This window comes from Mastigoproctus giganteus, chromosome 3 (assembly GCF_048544385.1).
Source record: "Mastigoproctus giganteus isolate SK-2022 chromosome 3, ASM4854438v1, whole genome shotgun sequence".
Lineage (NCBI taxonomy): Eukaryota > Metazoa > Arthropoda > Arachnida > Uropygi > Thelyphonidae > Mastigoproctus > Mastigoproctus giganteus.
This window is the reverse complement of record NC_143577.1, coordinates 2,180,180-2,200,708: the sequence shown is the minus strand read 5'-3', so window position 1 is coordinate 2,200,708 and position 20,529 is coordinate 2,180,180. Positions and strand designations below refer to the sequence as shown.

At 38.5% G+C, this 20,529-nt stretch overlaps 1 protein-coding gene across 1 annotated transcript in view; it reads left to right on the top strand.

The window, feature by feature from the left end:
* Nucleotides 1–20,529, top strand: part of AspRS-m (aspartyl-tRNA synthetase, mitochondrial) — a 166,706-nt gene that overhangs the window by 70,617 nt on the left and 75,560 nt on the right. The window contains exons 9-10 of the mRNA XM_090369824.1: nt 7,652–7,831; nt 15,078–15,185. Coding sequence (XP_090225950.1) covers nt 7,652–7,831; nt 15,078–15,185 — 288 coding nt within the window. The remainder of the gene's footprint in view (nt 1–7,651; nt 7,832–15,077; nt 15,186–20,529) is intronic.

The following is a 20,529-nucleotide window of genomic DNA, read 5'->3' as shown; positions in this document are numbered from 1 at the left end:
GGCAGATTATGAGAAATCGCTGGCAAAGAAAGCAAAGAGGGGGGGGGGATACGGAACTAGTTCGTACCCTTATATAATGGACGTGGGATAGTATTACATACCCCAGCTGAAGTTGCAGATGAACTCAACAGTTACTTTGCATTGGTATTTACAGAAAAAAAACCCTTCACATCAATGAAAAATTCTGAGCGAAGTTGAAAAAAAAATGTAATTAATGATGTTGAAATTTCACACATTTATTTACACATTTATTTCACACATTTATGTTTTCCTGTAAAATAAAATGTCTTTCATGCGTACAGGGTACACACACTGTTTTTTTTTATAGTTTCATTAATGTCTGTAAATTTTTTGTTATCAATTGCTGTATTCAAATCATCTAACTCATTTTCATGATAGTCATCTGACTCATTTCTGCTTGATTTCTACCTGAATCGATTATTTTCTTATAAAATATATCACATACAGCCAGGTGTATGCCATGTGCATAACATACGAGGGGGGGGGTATTAAAAAGTTTGTGCCAGACCTAGATAAAACATCAGTAGAAAGATGCCGTTTTTAATGTAAGTTGTCTACATATTCAATAACTAACATTTAAAATTTCATTCCCTTAGATGATCGTACATCAGAGGTGGAGCCCAGAATCTGAGGAAGGACGTTATGGTTGACAAAGTGGAGTATCGAGCAGTGATCAAGTTCCTGCATTTGCAGGGCAAGAAAGCTCAGGAAATTGACAAAGAAATGAAAGCTGTGTATGGGCAGAATTGTCCATCCTATGACACTGTAAAAAAGTGGAAACAGGAGTTTCAATGCTGTCTAACAAGTGTCTTTGACAAGCCAAGAGAAGAAAGGAAGGCTATCAACATTCACAGACAGTGAGATGGTTGCAAAGGTTGAGCAACTGGTGCTGAATGACAGATGTATGACAATTCATTTCATCGCAAATGCAATGGGAATTAGTTATGGATCTTCCCCCAGCATTTTACAAGGCCATCTGCACATGTCTAAGGTCTTCGCATGATGGGTTCCAAGGTTGCTGACGCCTTTGCAGAAGCAATGTTGAATGCAATGTTCTCACCAACTGTTGGATTTGTGTAATGTGGATGTTGAGAACTTTTTTGATCGGTTGGTGATAAATGACAAATGCTGGTTGTACCAGCATGATCCGGAGACTACAGACATGTCAGAGCAGTGGCTTTGATTTGTCTCAGGAAGTCATAAATGAAGTGAAAGCATGGTTTTAGGCAAAAAGTATGGACTTCTATGATCAAGGCATTTATCCATCGATGGGAGAAATGTGTTACTATACATGGAGAGTATATACAGTGGCGGACAAAAAAACTGCATCACCTTAAAAAAGTAACATTGTAGTAAAACGTTCACCTTAAAAAAGTAACATTGTAGTAAAACCTATAAGATATTGTTTGATTACAGTCATTTTGTTTGTTGCAAAACAAAGGTATTGCATCAGACAGTAATTGCAAGGTATTTCATCAGCCGTTTCTCTAAATATGGCATTGGAAGGGTATACACACTCATTAGTATCCTGTTTTGCCTATGTTCAGTTGACACTAAGAAAAAAGTGTAGCTGTTGCTCTGTCCCAGGAAGAACTTTCTACGCCTGCTATCACTGATAAAATAGGCTGCCACCAGTCGACAGTATCCCGGGTGCTGAAATTAAAGCATGAAACCAGTGATGTGAAGAGAAGACCTGGATCAGGCCGTGAGAGAGTGACTACACCTTCCTAAGATCGATATTTGAAAAGGTTATGCCTTCCTAATCACCATGCTAGTGCTCCTGATCTAAACTAGACTTTGAGATGGCCTCTGGTGTTGAAACAAGTGCACGAACTATCCAAAGATGGCTTTTGGAATGTGGTCAGCATGCCTAATGGCCCAAGAAGAAGAAGCTGTGTTGTGTTGTGTTGTTTTGGTTTTTAGGAGCATTAGCAACTAAGGCCATATTGCTCCTGGGGATATGCGGTGGTCATTCCCTGACCTTTCCGCATCCTCCATATTTGGTGGTGATGGGCTTGAACCCCGGTCTAATCAAGAAGCGTGTGTTATGCACTGCTGCTCCTTCCCACCTAGCTACGGAGTCGCCAGAAGAAGAAGCCTTTGTTAACCTAACAAATGAGGAAGAAGAGACTTGCTTGGGCTAAAATGTATGTTTCATGGACAAAAGAGCAATGGGACACCGTCATCTTTTCTGACGAATCGAAATTCAACCTGCATGGCTCGGATGGGAAGCAATATGTCAGAAGATGAAAATCGGAGGCATACCATCCTGACTGCGTAACACTGACTGTAAAGTTCCCCGCCAGTCAGATAGTCTGGGGATGCATAATAAGCAAAGGGGTGGGGCAAATTAAGTTTATTTATGGAACGGTGAATGCAGAAACCTATACTGCTATCTTGGAGGAATGCCTGAAACCTGTTATTAGGATCACCACACAGACGTCCAAAACTGCATTTTTCAACAGGACTCAATACCTTGCCACACAGAAAAATTGGTAAGTTTTATGGTATTTAGATTTAATGATGAGTTTGTCTTCTTGTCTCACAAGGCTTAAAACATACTTACATCAATGTTTTCCCTCATATTTTTCCCTTAAGGTGCAGTCATACCTCAGAAATGCTGGCATTACAGTGTTGGACTGGTGCGGCAACAGTCAGATTTGAACCCTATTGAAAATTGCTGCTACATAATGTCATCTAAAATTGCCCAGAAGAAGCAAATAAGTAAGATTCAGCTGCAGGAGAGCGTTGTAAGGGTGTGGTACCACAAAATCGGGCAGCCGTATTACTGCCAGATTGTTGGAAGGCTGTAATTGCAGCTCGAGGTGGAACAAGAAATATTGAGAACTTATTTTGCTGATTTACAGTACATAATACTATTACGTTAACTTGTCATTTCAGTTTGTACATATAATTTCAATGAAATGTATGTTTGGTTGTCATGATTGCCATTTGCATTATTTCTCATATTTCCATTAATTACGTATTTTACCCTTTGGGAAGATATTTATGGCAATTAGGTATATCAGGTGGAGTCTTTTTATTGGATTTCATTCAGAGAGATATATATCCCATCTAACAAATGCATTTCGAACATTTCTGCAACTGACAATGCAGCGCAAAAAACATTATTAGCAAAATTCACAAGTGATGCAGTTTTTTTTGTCTATAACTGTAGAAAAGGATTAAAGTTCCTGTTTCACCTTTCTAGGGCTATTATTTCTAGGTAAGGGTACAAACCTTTTGATACCCCTCATAAGTGATGTTGGCAGCTCATTAATTTTCCAAATTTAATCATCACACTCGCATCATCTGTGATGCATGCAACAATGTGCTTCTGAATAGTACTCAGCCCGAATTATTCTAGCTTCTACTTCTACTGCTTTAACAATGTCTTCTGCAGAAAAAGAGCTAAGAAATCCTACCATTCCTAAATTCCAAAATTTACCTTCATCAGTATGAATGTTCATATTTAGGTATAGTCTATTTTTCAGTGAAGAGTACTTGAAGAGATATGTTAAACCAAACCTTTATTTAATTTTGCCGAAATTTCATTTTTAACTTGGGCCTTGATTATATCATATTGTTTATATGTTATACTCATTACAGCAGTAAGATTTAGAGGAAGAGAATATTGCCTGTCTTATGAAGTTACTCTTTGTAATTGCATTCATGGTGAATCCATCTACAGCAACAAGTTTGCTTATAATTTCTTCTAGTTTGTTTCTCCTTCTTGGCAAAATGCATTAGTAATGTTCCCTTTCATTTACCTGCAGAAGAGCATGCTTCATTGTCCTCAGCTATTTTGCACTTACCTGAGCTGACATCTTCATCTTTAATGCTTGCAGGTGCAGACTCAGTGATGTTATGTGTAGAGTGCCTCAATTTTAAGTGTCGAATAAAGCCACTAGTTGACCAGCCATGGCACAATAAAGTGGAATGACATTTTATGCATTTTGCACTTTCTTCTTTAGAGTTCTTTATGAAATATTTCCAGACAAAAGATTTTGAATTAGACATGTGGGTTTGAATTTGAAATCTAATTATATGAATGATAGAAAAAAATTGCATTGAAGGGAAAAAGAATGTACACTGCACACAATCGATATTAACTTCTAGCTAACTAGTAGCTGCTAGGTTTAGACATGTCACATGATTCAAATTCAGTGAGTTGCTTGAAGCACAGGCCACGAACAGTAACTAAGCATAGCAGCAGACACAGCACTGTGTCAGCCAGAGTTGCCAACTAGCATTTTTCATTACCAAATTGGCAGGAATTTGGTAATTAAAAAGTTGTTGGTAATGAAGATAAATTATTTGGTATTCTGGTAATGAAAATGGTGATATTTGGTAATAATAAAGTAATATATCAAGTATGCGATTTTAAATCTTGCCAATAGTCAAATTCATTTAAATATTCTTATTCTATTCGTAAGACTGACTGACAGTTAGCACTCGCATTTGCTTACATATCATTGGATATCGCAATGTGTATTCAAATGTGCTACGTACTTAGTTTTGTGTGCAGTAGTGTCCCAGAAGACTGGGAACACCTCTACTATTGTCCAACTATGATGACCTCAGAAATAAATTACTCACCAAAATGCATGTTCACTTGCATTTTGGTGAGTAATCGAACAGAGAACACCCGCCAAGGAACATAGAACACCTATTCATCACTGACATAGATTATTACCATCATTTTTCTAACTTCACTGAGGCACTCTTCCTTTGCCAAAGTGCCACCCTAAGAAATAACTCAGAGATAGGCCAAATGCCGTAATTTTCCACAAACCTAGTAGCACAGCTGAAACTGCTGATGCCAATGTTCTGTTTGGCATGGGATCTTTTTACTGGGATAGACAGGACCTTCACTCCAGAAATTCCACCACCTATGATTGCTTTGATTGCTCTTACTGGACTGGATTTCCTAAATTGGACTTACTAACGTAGTGTGGGACCTTCATGCTGTGTTAGGCAGTATCGTCTTTCTGTCCCGATACCACATCCTTTGGCTTCACCTGAGTCCTTTCCTTGAAGAATTCATGGAACCTATGCTCCCTTCATTTTTCTGCTCACTTCTAGACAAGCAGAAGAGTGAAGAGACACAGATTCCTCACTGGGTTAGTGGGGAATACTGGAACTTTTTAAGTATGCGATCGCCTTGCTGACTGACAGAATTCTCTTGCCTTTCCACTTTTCTTTTCACCTGTGAGCACATACCCACCTTGCTTCTCCACTTTACTTCGCTTCAAATGATAGATGAGCATTCTCCTTTTTTGCCCACCTCCTTTTGTTACTCCTGTACTTTTCTCTCACCTCTCTCTTCTCTGTTCTGTTTTGCTCAATTAATTTAAGTGATAGTATTAAAGAGTAAAAACAGTTAAGAAATTTGAAGGTACAATAAACAGGATATGACATGGCAAATGCACCGAAGCGTGCAAAGCAGCAGCAATGGATGTGAATGTAAGAATAAGCATATTATAAAAAATATGACAAATAAAAATAAAGATGATGGTAGTACGAAATGTCCGGGCAGCCACAGGCCAAAAAAAGGAAATAGCCAAAAAAAAGTAACCTATAAAATAAAATAATGTAGTAACCTTTAAAATAAAAAATAATAAATAATAAAGTAACTGCAGCCTACATCAGATAAAGGTGGGAAAATTTTTTTTGCAAAAATACTTCAAAACGGGGAAGAAAAGCAAATATGGAATTAATAAAATTAAAATAAAATCTGATGACGGCAAAATGAATATTGATACATGATTAGGAATTTCATCGGGGGACTACCCCTAACCATGCATCAAAGGACTGCATTTCCATACTTGCCAATAGTTATGCAAGAGAAAATTTAAACTGGAACTTGTGGGTTGGTCACTCACACACTAGCAAGGCTTTTGTGGATTTATTGGATGATTGTTTTCTACATCAGCATGTTCGAGAGGCAACTAGAGGGAGTAATACTTTTGATCTGATTATCAGTAGTGATTCTTCATGCATTAATTTGCCTTTAGCCAGCGGGTAGTTGGTTGTTGGAACAGACTTCCATCCCTTGTTGTGGAAGTTGATAACCTAAATAAATTTAAGGCTCAGCTGGACAGGTATTTCGAACGAACGGAGGGGTGAAGTGGAAGGTGTTTTTTTTTTTTTTTTTGGCTGATGCTGCATAAGCTTGCTTTCTTGCATCATATGCCTCTACTAATGCTAATGCTAATGCTAATGCTAATGAAAAAACCTTTTGAGCCTATAGGCCAGTAAGGCTTCTGAATTGTAGCATTTACCCTATAATCTTAAGGGAGGCAGCAAGTGAGTGCATTGAACCATTGAGGCTAATTATGAGAGCATCACTGGACTATGGAGTGATTCTGTTGGATTGGAAAAGTGCTAATGTATCTCCAAATGATAATGATAACAGGCCAAGTTCAGTTTCCGTGCATGGCAGCCTGATCGTACCCAGAGATTCTTAGCACCCTCTGCTTCCACTCTGATCCTCCTGCTGCCGTAAGAGGGGGAGTGAAAGCTGCTGGGGACTGAGGGCCATTTGTTTCGTTGTGCTGTCATGTGCTGGAGGGTTTGGTCTTTTCCTCTTCACGCTGACCAGGTGTCTTGAAGAGAACCACTCTATACATTCATTGCCACCTAAGTGACGTAACAGGGTTTACCATCGAGAAGGTGTGCGTGAACGGATTTTAGGGAGGCAGGCCAACCGGACTTCTCCCAAATCTTCTGAAATAGAAAGATATTGGGTCCATCAGTGTTTTAGATTGAGTGTTTGATAACACACAGAATGCCTGTTCCCCTCTAAGCCCCATTCTAATTCATTCATACTGGGCTGCAAATCCTTTTTTTTTTTTTTTTTTTTTTCTTTTGCTTTTTTATGAATTTTTTACAAATTCGTTAAAAAAAAAAACCTCCAGTTTTCAGAACCAGTCTTTCATGGTAAGAGTGCCCCTCTGTGTTCTTGAATAATCTTGTTGCTTTTCTCTACACCCATTCCAAGAGATCCATATCCTTATGCAGCACTCGATATGCAGCCCAACTGCACCTTGAGTACTACAATTTGCAACCCACCAATTGATTGCTTTGGCTAATAGGATTACTAAGGAAAACAAGCAAGTTTTTTTAAAAAAATTAAAATATCTTCCTCCTGTTCTTTTTACTTAAACTATACCTTTTCTGTAAGATGAAAAGTGATGAAAAAATCTTTTCATCAGTAAAGCAAGCAAAAGAATATATCATAGCATCTTACAACTCTGTAATGGGTTACCCCACCCACAAAACTGTACACTCACCTTCTCACCAACCCTCACCTCTCGTAAGACTATTCTTAGGTGGAGTGACCCACTGGTTGCTCCAATATAAACATATTAATATAATAAATTCTTTGGTTCTTTATTTTTCCCCATCCCTTGATAATATCATTGACCTGTTGCTTACCCAACTTTAGTTTGGGTGGGCAACAGGTCAGTGTAACTGTAAATGAAACAAATTTGTATTTTATTCCAAATTAATTTTTATTTAGCTGCATTAAGTTGAACAGTAAGTTAATTAGTAAGTAAATAAATAAGTTAGAATTGTAGTTTAATAACAAATTAGACCTCAGTAAGATTTTCTTTTTTTATTACAGGTTGACCTGGAACTTTCTTTCACCACAGCAGAAGATGTAAGGGCATTAGTTGAGGGATTACTGCATTACAGCTGGCCTGCACATCTTAAACCTCTTAGTATTCCATTTCCTTCCATTACTTATCATGATGCCCTCCACATTTATGGAAGTGATAAACCAGATACAAGGTTTGAAATGCGAGTATGCCTAAAAGTATTACTGCTTTTTTTAATATTTCAAAATAGGATAGTTTACATGTATGTTTTACTAATTGCAGTCTTATATCTTAATAAGATGTTGAAGTATTGCCTCCAGTAATATGTGAAAGAAAAATGTAGTGCTGAAAATCTTGCTTTATATGTAAATTTTTGTGTGTTTCATCATTAATTCTAGATCATGACATTTCTTTCGTATTCCTTGAGGGTGTTTTATCAGCTTCATTTCATTTAATGAATTAGAAAATTACCTAAACATTAACACCCTCTTCTGTTTTCTGAATTATTCTTTTCTAGTAGTGGGTTGCAAAACTTGTAAAATCTATATTTTTATATATGTCAGGGCTTCCCAAAGTGTGGGGTGGGTGTACACATGGTTGTCAAATCTATTTATTTGCACTTGTTCTGGAAGATGGGATGTGTGAAGTGGTGGGCGGGGCAAGGCATAAAGGTTTAGGAACCTCTGAGTCAATGGTGAATCTACGAGCTGGTGATATTTATACAAATGTACACCATTTTTTTAACATCGTTTAAGTGATATGATATTATATTTTATACATTATAAGCTGTCTTTTATTTCTTTTTTTTATTTATTTATTTTTTTTTTGAAATTGAACGGTCAGTTTCCTCTGAGGTCATTCACTGTGTGGTGTTAAAGGGTCTCTCTCCTCCACTACTCACCTCATGCTGATGTACAAGGTTCTGTTCTTTAACTAAGTCATTTTCACTTATAAATGCTTTTCTTCTTCTTTGTCCTCGCCTTCTTCCCACGTTCATATGGGGTCGGCATTCCCTTCCTTAATTCTCTACCTCCATTCCTTTCTAACCAGGGCTTCCTCTCTCTTTCAAATCCTCTGCCACCTTGTCTTTCCATCTCAGTTTAGGTCTATTCCTCTTCCCTATCACCTCCAGCTTTTCACACCTCTTCCCTACATACTCCTCACTTCTTCGTTCCACATTACCAAGCCACCTCAACCTAGATTCCTGTATTTTTTTTACTCAGAGGCCCCACCTTAACCGTACCTCTAATGTAGTCATTTCTTAACCTGTCCTTCCTCGTCACACCACACATCCATCTTAAAATCCTCATCTCCGCCACTTCCATGTTCTTCTCCTGGGCCCTTGTAATTGCCCATGTCTCAGCACCGTACATCAATGTGGGTCTAACCACAGTTTTATACACTCTTCCCTTCATTCTACAATTAACTTTCTTATCATACAGCATCCCACTCATCTTTCTCCAGTTCAGCCATCCACATTGCACTCTGTGCTGTATTTCTGCACTCAATCCTCCATCCCTCTCAACGTATGATGGCGCCTCTGTAGCCAGGTGGCCAGGAGCAGCAGTGCGTAGCACACACTTCTTGATTAGACCAGGGTTCGAGCCCGTGCCCACCAAATACGGAGGATGCGGAAAGGTCAGAGAATGACCACCGCATATCCCCGGAGCAATATTAGTTTCTAATGCTCCTAAAAACCAGATAACAAACAAACAAACAATCTCAACGTACGATCCCAGATACTTAAATTTTGAAACAGATGGTAGCTTTTCCTTCTGCAGTTTTATAGAACTCTCAACTTCTCCATTCAATACCATATATTCTGTCTTTGTTCTACTTATCCTCATGCCTCTATCTTCCATCGCTTTCCTCCATTCCTCCAATTTCTTCTCTGCCTTTCCTTGAGATGATTCACACAGTACAATATCATCTGTGAACAGCATACTCCATGGTGCTCTACTCTTCACTTCTCTCACCAACACATCCATTACCTGATCAAACCGATATGGGCTGAGAGCTGATCCCTGGTGCAGTCCAACTTCTACAGAGAACCCCTCAGTCATACCTACACTGCTCTTGACCTGAGTCACCGCTCCCTCGTACATATCCTTCACAAGCCTTACGTACTTTTCCGATGTACCCTTCTCCCTCATACATCTCCATACCTCTTGTCTGGGCACTCTATCATATGCTTTTTCCAGGTCTATAAACACCATGTGCAACTCTACTTGCATCTCCCTGTATCTTTCCATCACCTGTCTTAAAGCAAAAACCGCATCTGTTGCTCCTCTTCCTGGCATGAAACCAAACTGTTCCTCTCCTATTTCCGTCTCCTGCCTTAACCTTCCTTCCACAATTCTTTCCCAGATCTTCATCGAATGAGGCATTAACTTTATTCCCCTGTAGTTCCCACATTCCTGCACATCACCCTTTCCTTTAAAGATTGGCACAAGTATACTTTCCCTCCACTCATCGGGTATGCTCTCCTGCTGCCACAGTTTTTCCATCAAATCCCATAGGATATCGATCCCTTCTTCTTCCAGACTATTCCATACCTCTACTGGTATCTGATCAGCACCTACTGCTTTCCCTCTCTTCATTTTTCTGAGTGCGCTTTCCACTTCTTTTCTGCTTATGCCTTCCACTACTCTCACATTTATCTCTCCATCCTCGCATAGTGCTCTTGGGTTTTCCTCATTTAATAGCTTCTTAGAATAGTCGTTCCACCTTTCCTTAACCTTCTCCGGGTCCTGTGTAACCACTCCCCTCTCATCTTTTATCTGTTTTATTGATGAGAAGTCCTTTGATGCCTTATCTCTCGCTTTGGCTATTCTCATCAGTTCCCTATCTCCCTCTTTCCTTTCCAGTTCCCCATAGGCCTCGTCCACTGCCCTCACCTTTGCTATTGCCACAGCCCTTTTTGCCTCCTTATTTGCTATTGTATATTCTTCTTTATCTTCCTGGCTACCTGTTACATCCCATCTTTTCTTCATCTCCTTCTTTTGTTTTATCACTGATTGCACTTCCTCATTCCACCACCAATCCTCCTTCCCCCCGGCATCCCCTTTCCTGATGTTTTTCCCAACTACTCTTCACCAACTTTCCTTAAGAAACAACTATTTGTTTTCCACCACTCTTGCATGTCTTCTGGTAACTTTATTTTTTTTTAGCACCTTTTCCCTGAACTCCTTCCTCAAACCCTCCTCTTTCAATCTCCACCACTTTATCCTTTTCTCCCTCTGTCCTGAATATTTCCTACTTTTATCCACTGCAACCTCCCAATTGGCCACAAGCAATCTATGTTGTTTAGACACACTTTCTCCGTTTATCACCTTGCTGTTCCTCATTTCCTTTATAAATACTTGTATATAAATACTTTTACTTAGACTTAAATCCTATCTAGTATTTCTTCAGTATGTCCTTTTTAGTTCAATTTGTTTGCTCTGCACAAGCAAATATCCACCACTGATTACTTAAGTACTGTTCTGCAGACTGTTCTTTAGTGGTGTATAGAGCTTGATTAATTTCCATCCCAAAGGCATATAAATTTATAACTAAAAGGCTTCATGTTGGAAATGATAAAATTGATGTACAAGTTTTTTCTTACTTGTGTGGGATATCCTGACCATTGAGGGGTATATGTAAGGAATTTGTGGAATCCTCACATTCCAAGGATTAAGTCTTGGAATGTGAGGATCTTCATACAGGTAAATATTAAGGAGTAACAGTGTTTTTAATTTTAGTTATATTTCAATGTACAGGGTTGCCTACATAAAATGAAACCCCATGTTTAGGAGCTAAAACAATGCATATTTTAATTTTGTGATTCTATAAAATCGCCAAATTAAATATTATGCATTCATGCATACACCGATGAGCCAAAACATTATGACCAGCGAGTCGTTATGCAAATCGAAGCAACTGCAGGTGAACTACAGAGTGGGTCGGGACACAGTATAAAAAATACCTGATACTGAACTCCGTTAATCATTTTTACACTTGTTCTTCAGATGGGAATGGTAGCGGACTTAAGCGAGTTTTACAAAGGCCAAATTGTAATGGTCAGCCGAGGTTAGTACTTACCGAAAGTGGTCCGAGGAGGGAAAAACCCACGAACCGTCGGCGAGGAGGTGTTGGATGACCACGGCTCATTGATGCTCGAGGTGAGTAAAGGCTCTCCCGGATGGTACGTGGCAACAGAAGGGCAACTGTGGCGCAACTCGCCGGTAATTGGAATGCTGGTGACAGGAGTAATGTGTCACAACACACAGTACATTGAACCTTGCTGAAAATGGGGCTGCGTAGCCACAGACTGCTCCGAGTGTCCATGCTAACAACGGTTCACCGACGACAGTGCCTGCAATGGGCACACGAGCATCGAAACTGGACCTTGAGTCATTAGAAGGTCATCTGGTCCGATGAATCATGTTTCCTGTTGCACCATGTGGATGGCCGGGTACATGTCATCATTTACCTGGGGAAGTGATGCCTCCTGGATGCACTGTGGGACAAAAATAAGCCGGTGGCTGCGGCAGCGTCATGCTTTGAGTGATGCTCTGCTGGGATACCCTGGGTCCAGTCATCCATATGTCGGGCACTCTGACATCTACCACCTACCTAAACATAACATCGTTGCTGACCAGGTACACCCTTTTGTGGCAACGGTCTTCCCCTCTGGCAGTGCCATCTTTCAGCAGGATAATGCACCATGCCACACCGCCCAGATTGTTCAAGACTGATTCGCAGAACATGAGGAAGACTTCAAGGTATTGCCCTGGTCTCCAAATTAACCAGACAATAATTCCCATCGAGCATCTTTGGTTTGTGTTGGAATAGCAGCTCCGAACTGTGGCATCTCAACCACGGGATCTGCGGCATCTCAACCTTACCGGAGTTAAAGGATCTGCTGGTTACGTGTTGGTACCAGCACGACACATTTTGAAATCTTGTAGCGTCCATGCCTTGCCGGGTACGAGCTGTTTTGGGTGCACATGGAGGACCAACATCATATTAGGTAGGTGGTCATAATGTTTTGGCACATCGGTGTATATACAAGTATATATGTATGAATGCATCATTTTTTTTAGTGGGATAGGGCTCTGAAAACTGATCCTGCATTCATTTATTGATTCAATTACTGTTTTTATTTCAGACAGAGAATCATGCATTTTACCCAAGAAGAACACATGCTTGTTGTTGAGCATTTTTTCACTGAGGTGCCATAGTACATTTCAATAAACCCTTCCAAAGAGGAAAGTCCTAGAAAATATATCATTCAGTATTTGCCAAGTTTTATTTGAGAGACTGGTAGTGTTCATAACAAAAAAACATAGCTGCTGCAAATTGATGTTAACAGGGGAAAAAATTAACTGAAGTTCATGTTGGAGAACTTATAGGATAATAAAAAATTAGGCTTGCATATATATTGCATTCAGATAGTCCATTAACCGAAAAAAACCTGATGAAGCTGCAAGGATGGTATACTTCAACAACTGGCTGCATAAGTTTGTAAGTTTGCATGTCTGTGTTTGCGGATGATACAAAGGTTGGTACTGCTGTTAACAACAGTAATCAGAGTGAGAAATGGCAGTTGAAATTCAACGTTGACAAATGGAAGGTACTGCATATGGATAGCAATAATCCCAGAGTAGCTTATCGACTGTGTGTTACTACACTCAGGTTAGTGGAAAATGAAAATGATCTGGAGGTAATTGTAGTCAGATATGAAATTCTCTGAGCAGTACAGACATGTTGCTAGGACAGCTCATGGGGTTTTGTCAGTGATATACAGAAACTTTGCTAGCAGGGATAAGGAGATGATTATCCCATTGTACAAGGCCATAGTTAGGCCACATCTTGAGTATTGTATACAGGTCTGGAGGCCTCGCTTTAGGAAGGATGTAGACCTTCTGGAACAGGTGCAGAGAAGGGCTGCCAGATTGGTGAAGGGAACAAAAGGGTGCTCTTACTTAGAAAGTCTTCAGTTCTGCAAATTGCAGCAACTGGAGATTAGGCACCTGCAGGGAGATCTGATTGAGGTGTTTAAAGCCGTGAATGGATTGAGTAAGCTGAATGTTAATGGCATTCTTCCTCTTGTTGAGATTACACACGAGGGTGCATAAATTGAAGTTGAAGAATGATGGTTGCAGGATAAATGTGTTAAAGTTTGTCTTCAGCCAGCAGGTAGTCAGTTGTTGAAACAGATTTCCACGTGTTGTTGTAGAATTGGATTGTTCGAATAAATTCAAGGAAGAACTAGACAAATGCTTGGAGGGTGCGGATGGTTGAAGTGTGTAGGTTTTTTTTTTTTGCTGATGCTTTCTTGCATCATTTGCCACTACTACTACATAACAAAATCAGTATGGAGTGTGGTGCCCTATGTCACAAAATCACGTTGTTGGGCCAATTTTTTCCGCTGATTACCAAGAGAGTATCATAAAATTTGTTGCTTCGATGAAAGATATTGGTGGTTCCATGAAAAATGGTTCCATCTTTTCCGCCAGTTTGACTATGAATTTGTTGAAATAATTCTTTAGTCAGAATTATTTGAATGGAATATGACCACCGCATTCACCCCCACAACTTTTCACTTCTGGATTAATTTTTATAGGGTATTTAAAAGAGAAAGCTTTTAGCAATAATCCACAAATCATTGGAGAAAATTTAAACAGAACATTGAGGGCTTTATTCAAGAATATACCTTCTCTCTGTGCAGACTCTCTGCTACCTGTTTATCGTGTTAAACACCACTTTTTGCTAGTGGTGTATAACATGATAAACAGGGTAGTTGCATATATACATGGCAAAGTGTACCTAAAGGGAATTTAGGTCTCACAAGTTAATTGGAGATCTTATATAAGAAATTTTTGAAATACACTATAGCAGTGTGACTGATATGAATCTCCTATTAAGCATTAAAGTAATTTATAAATTGTAGGTGAACACAGTACAAAGAACTTAAAAGTGCCAGTCAGTTTTTTTTTTTATCTCCATTTTTTTCTTATTGTTTAACATGGCTAAAAATGGCCCTAGTAAGCTTTAAAATATAAAATAGGTATGATATAGTACCTCTAATATTACATATTTATTTTATAAGCAAAAATAAACATCATTAATTCATATCCTTAGGATAAGGTTTAAAGAATAAAAACTGCATTAGACATATTTTAGAATAGCATGCATATACCACAAACATTTAGTGACAATCAACTTTATGTAAACCCCAATATTGATTGTAAATTCCACCTTATAAAATCTTTTTTGCTCTTTTCTTTGTTTTAAGGATTTTCTAGATTTTTAAATCTATTTGACAAATAACTTATTGAAAAGATTCTATGATCATCTTTAAGAAAGTTTTCTTCATGGCATATCAGAAAATATTCTTTCCATGTGAGTGCATTTTATTGATATTATTTAATCCTATTGTAACTATTCTTCATTTTATATTTATAGCTGAACTGTGTTACCAATTTATTACACAACAGTGGTGCTGACATGTTCAACAGAATTCTAGCTGATCCGGGCACTAGCATCTACGCTATTGTAGTACCCAAGGGGTCAGTAAGTATCTTGGATATTTAAGTTTGTTATATAAATCTGAACTGCTGAATATTTGCAACTGTAATGTTGAAATGTGAATTAGTGTTATTTTATTTATTGCTTATTTTAATCCTGTACGTGGCACCTTTGTGAACTGGCTGTGCCAGAAAAAAATTAAAAGTATTTAGTAAATATTTAGTATTAGTATTGGCCATACAGTGCATGAAAGCCAGAAGCTTTTGCTTCACCATTAAAAATATAATAGTAAATAAATAAATGTTTCCAGTTTTCCATATGTACCTCTCCTGCAAGCCTTTGAATTTCTCTAGGCTATTGATTTCAACTGTCCTTGGAGGCAATTTATTCCCGTAACTGGAGAAATTCTTGCAGCCACAGCCAAGACTGAATGTCAGTATTAACAAACTCAGAATTTAATAAGAGCAGTGCTAAATTTTAGGATAGAAAAATTGAAATAAAAAGTGCACCAATGTGTCAAACAAGTACAGAAGAATGACTAGAAGATATTTCTGAAATGAAAAACTCCAAAAGTGCCTGTTGATACCCTGTGTGTGACTTTAACCAGCATAAAGTTTATCATCACGGACTATAATAGAGACAGAATAAAATACAATCCACCTAATAAAATGCTGGTGAAAGTTATGCACCATATGTATGAAAGAAAACAAAAATACGTGGGTCGAAATTAAATGGGAAATTTGACTTCTGTACCTCTTCAGGGAAGGTACAAGGCACAACAGCAGGTGAAGAAAGAATGTAATATTTCAATTAACTCCTGAACTCAGCAAGGTATTTGAGTTGAATTTACGTAGCTCCTGCACTATGATAGCCAGGAAGCAAACATATCTGGCATTCAAAGCACCCCTAGCTGTGAAAACGTGCAGACACAAATATAAGGGTTGCTCTTACGAAGAAAGGCTTAAGTTTTGCAAATTACAGTGTCTGGAGACTAGTCACCTGCAAGGTGATCTGATTGAGGTGTATAAAGCCTTGAATGGTTTGAGCATGCTCAGTGCTGTTGGGATTCTTCCTCTTGCTCAGAATAATTGCCTGAGAGGGCATAAATTTAAATTGAGGAAAGACAGTTGTAGGATAGATGTGCCGAAGTTTGCCTTTAGCCAGCAGGTGGTTGATTACTGGAACAAACTTCCATCTGTCATTGTAGAAGTTGATAGCTTAAATAGATTCAAGGCAGAGCTAGACAAACATTTGGACCGAGTGGATGGGTGAAATAAGAAGGGTGCGTGTTTTTTTTTGTTTTTTTTTGGTGATGCTATGTAAGCTTGCCTTCTTGCATCATGTGCCTTGCTAATGCTAACCCTGGATAAGTACCCACAAACAATGACTCTAGTGACACTAAAGTATATAATAATTCTACCTCAAATTTTATATTGTAAAAGCTGCCAAGTAATCACTAGTGTAAATTGACAAAATAATATTAATCATCTTGCAGGCATGAAAAAGCCCTTAACAACAGCAAGCATGTACACCTTTATTTTACCAATCAGTTTTCCTTGGGTAAAAAAAAGGAAATAAACAGTTTAAAATGGAAAACTTTAAAATTTTATTCTTAATTCTGACATGTCATATAATAAGATCAATTATCATTATAAAATATCCTAAATCTTAGACCAGAAAGAATGTGAAAAAATAGGGAAACAAACTTTATGTAAAGTAAAATAGGGATGTTTCTTGCATGGTGCAATAAAGAATTTTTTATGGCTAAATTTTTCAATTAAGATGTTCGCAGCTTCCTCACCAAATATGCAGCTTCGAAATTTTAATCCACTTGGAGGGGGGGAAACCCAATATTTTTGTCAAGCAACCTTCACCAGGAAATGATTAATTTGGTCATAGTAACAAGAAAGCCCAAAAATTCTCTGCCTCTTCTCAATCCAGGTTGATTCAATTCCTTGGTTTTTAACCCTGGATCAAAAAGGTCATTGGAAAATTCGATACTGAAAGTGTGGAAAAATAATTAATGATGGAGATCAAAAATGAATATCATACTAAATAATTACTAAAATTCACACTGATGCAATTCTAATAGTTACTTAATTTATAAGTTTTACTGTTTTTTGTGTATTTAATGGGTTAAAACTGGTAAGAAAAAAGAAAACACGAAATTTTGAAATGTGATGAAATCCATTATTTAATGGATAGTAAAATGTGCTAGGCAGCAAAGTTCTTGCTACTATTTTTGCCTTTCTTGGAAAATTCGTTTTCACTAAACTCATTGCTCTTCTATGTATCTATTCCAACAGATCCACATCCACTTTAAAATGAGGCTTCCAGACCTGCAATATTTGAGATGTGGCCTAACCATTGCCTTATACAATGGAATAATCACCTACTTATCCCCGTTGGCAAAATTCTTGTATGTCATTGACAAACCCTATAGGCTGTCCTGGCAACTTGTCTACACTGCTCAGAGAACTTCATATTTGACTGCAAAATTACCCTCAGTTCTTTTTCATTTCCACTACCTTGAGTGTAGCACCACATAGTTGGTACATTAATCTGGAATGACTATTGCCATGTGCAGTACCTTTGGATTTGTCAATGTTAAACCTCAATTTCCATTTCTTGGCCCATCTGCCTAGTATTTCTAGATCTTTTTGCAGCAAGTAACTTGATTACTGTAATTAACCATAATGTAAATCTTTGTACCATCTGCAAAATTAGAAATTAAGCTTGAATAATAAGATCAAATATCATTATAAAATATCCTAAATCTTAGACCAGAAAGCCCAATGTCAAACAACAATGGACCTAGCAATGAATCCTTCGGAATTTCACAAAGAGCAATGTCTGTTGATAACCACCCTTTGCCTCTCCCTTTCAACCATACCTAAGCAGTTACTTGCCTTACTGGCATAACTCTATTTGTCTGTTCAGTTGTTCATTATACTTTTCACAGACACTCATTTAGGCCCATAACAAAACCCTACTCTCACTTTTGAGAGTATGAGTTTGTGTAAGCCTAATGAGCTTAAGGAGTTAAAATCTGCATCCCCACATTCAAATTCTGCACCCCTTATATCTGAGTGGCACTATGATTCCAATACCTCTTTAATGTCAACATTTGATGATTTAACCGGTACTTCAAATTCATCAATTTTTTTTTTAAACTAAATTCTTGGCATTAATGTGTACACACAAGTATACATGCACTGTTTTTTACTATTAGTAACTTGACACAGTCCAAGTATTTGCTTCTTCCACGAGGACACCCCTGGCAGTCCTTATAATCCTGACATTTTGCTTTCAAGGCTACTGCTCATTCCAATAGAAGCAAAACAAGAATCACTTACATCTCTGCCTTCATCTGATATTAATCTATTAGTCTGTATTTTCTCCAAAAGCTAGCAGTTTTCCAACTAACCTAACAGTGCCTCAATAACATCAGTAAATTTCTTGCACCCCACCCCTTCTATTTAAGTGTATCCTGCCACTATGAAAACAGTCTTTTTACCACACTAAGAAAAATTCTACTCCCACGACCCTTGCTTAGTTTCTCCAGGGTCAGATTGATTGAGAAGGTTCTCATCATATACTCCTTCCTGTCATGGCTGGGCAGAATTGCAGACACTTTCAAATATAATGCTATTTTGAGTTTTAACATCTTTAATGGGGTAAGGGTAGACATCAAAGGCAGATATTGTTAGTATATCAGAGACATGGTGTCACATAGATATAAGCAATACAGAATTGGAATTTGGGGAGTACAATGTGTACAGAAAGGACAGACAGGGGAGGAAGGGAGGAGGGGTTATGCTGTTAGTTAAGAAACACATAAAATCTAAGGAAGTGCATTCAGTTGACACAGGTGGACAGTGCAATGTTGATTCTGTTTGGTGTGACATAAACACTTGGAAGGGGAAAATGAGAGTAGGAATATGTTATAGGACTAATGACTCTGATGAGTATAATGAACAGTTGTGCAGAGAAATAGAATGGGCCAGTAAATTAGGAAGTCTTGTAATGGGATATTTTAACTTTCCAGATATTGACTGAAACTTGTGGGTTGGTCACTTGCACTCTAGCAAGACTTTTGTGGATTTACTGGAGGATTGTTTTCCACAGCAACACGGCGCCTCTGTAGCCAGGTGGGAAGGAGCAGCAGTGCGTAGCACACGCTTCTTGATTAGACTGGGGTTCGAGCCCGTCACCACCAAATACGGAGGATGTGGAAAGGTCAGGGAATGACCACCGCATATCCCGGAGCAATATGGCCTTAGTTGCTAATGCTCCTAAAAACCAAATAAACAAACAAACAAACCACAGCAACATGTTCGAGGGGAAACAGAGGGAATAATACCCTTGATCTGATTATCAACAGTGATTATTTAAACATTTAATTATTAATTAATAGTTATTATTAATTAATTATTAATTAATCCATTCTTAGCCAGGAAAGTAGCATCTTATTAATTAATAAGATGCTACTTTCCTGGCTAAGAATGGAAAAGATTCCAAAGGACAAATATTGGTCCATGCATGCAACAGGGTGTCGACTGCCCAGATTTTATGGGTTACCTAAGACACACAAGGAGAATGTTCCATTACGGCCCATAGTTTCCTTCATTGGTAGCCCTACGTATGCTTTATCAAAATATCTGGCGCAGCTGATTTCCCCGGTTGTGGGGCGGTCCGCATTGGTCATTGGAGACAGTGCGGAATTTGTGAAATTTGTAAGGAGTCAAGAAATAGGGGAGGACGAGATGATGATGTCATTAGATGTTATATCATTATTTACGTGTATCCCCATAGCACATGGGGTAGAATGTGTGAGGTTGGCTTTACAAAAGGATAATACCTTAAGTGCTAGATCCCACCTAAACATAGAAGATATATGTGGTGCTGTTGAATTATGTCTTTCTAGTACAACCTTGGTTTTCCAAGGAGTGATGTATAAACAGGTTCACGGCGCAGCCATGGGTTCTCCAATCGGCGCCATTGTTGCAAATCTGGCTATGGAGGAATTTGAGAATAGGGTTTTCGCGAGATTGGAGTTCCCTATGCGTAAGTGGAAACGATATGTTGATGACACGTTTACTATTGTAAAGAAGGGGAGAGAGGAAGATGTGGTCTTGTTTCTCAATGGTTTCTCCCCCTTTATAAAATTCACCTCGGAGGTAGAAATAGATGGTACCCTCCCATTTCTGGACATAATGGTATATAGGGAAGGCCCCAGACTTAGAACTAAGGTTTATAGGAAACCAATGTGTAGGGGCCAGTACACACATAGGACGGCACAAGACTGTCCAACATAAAAATAGTGTGGCCAGAGCACTTTTGGGTAGGGTGAGAACACATTGCAGTACCCCTGAGGAGGGGGAGAAGG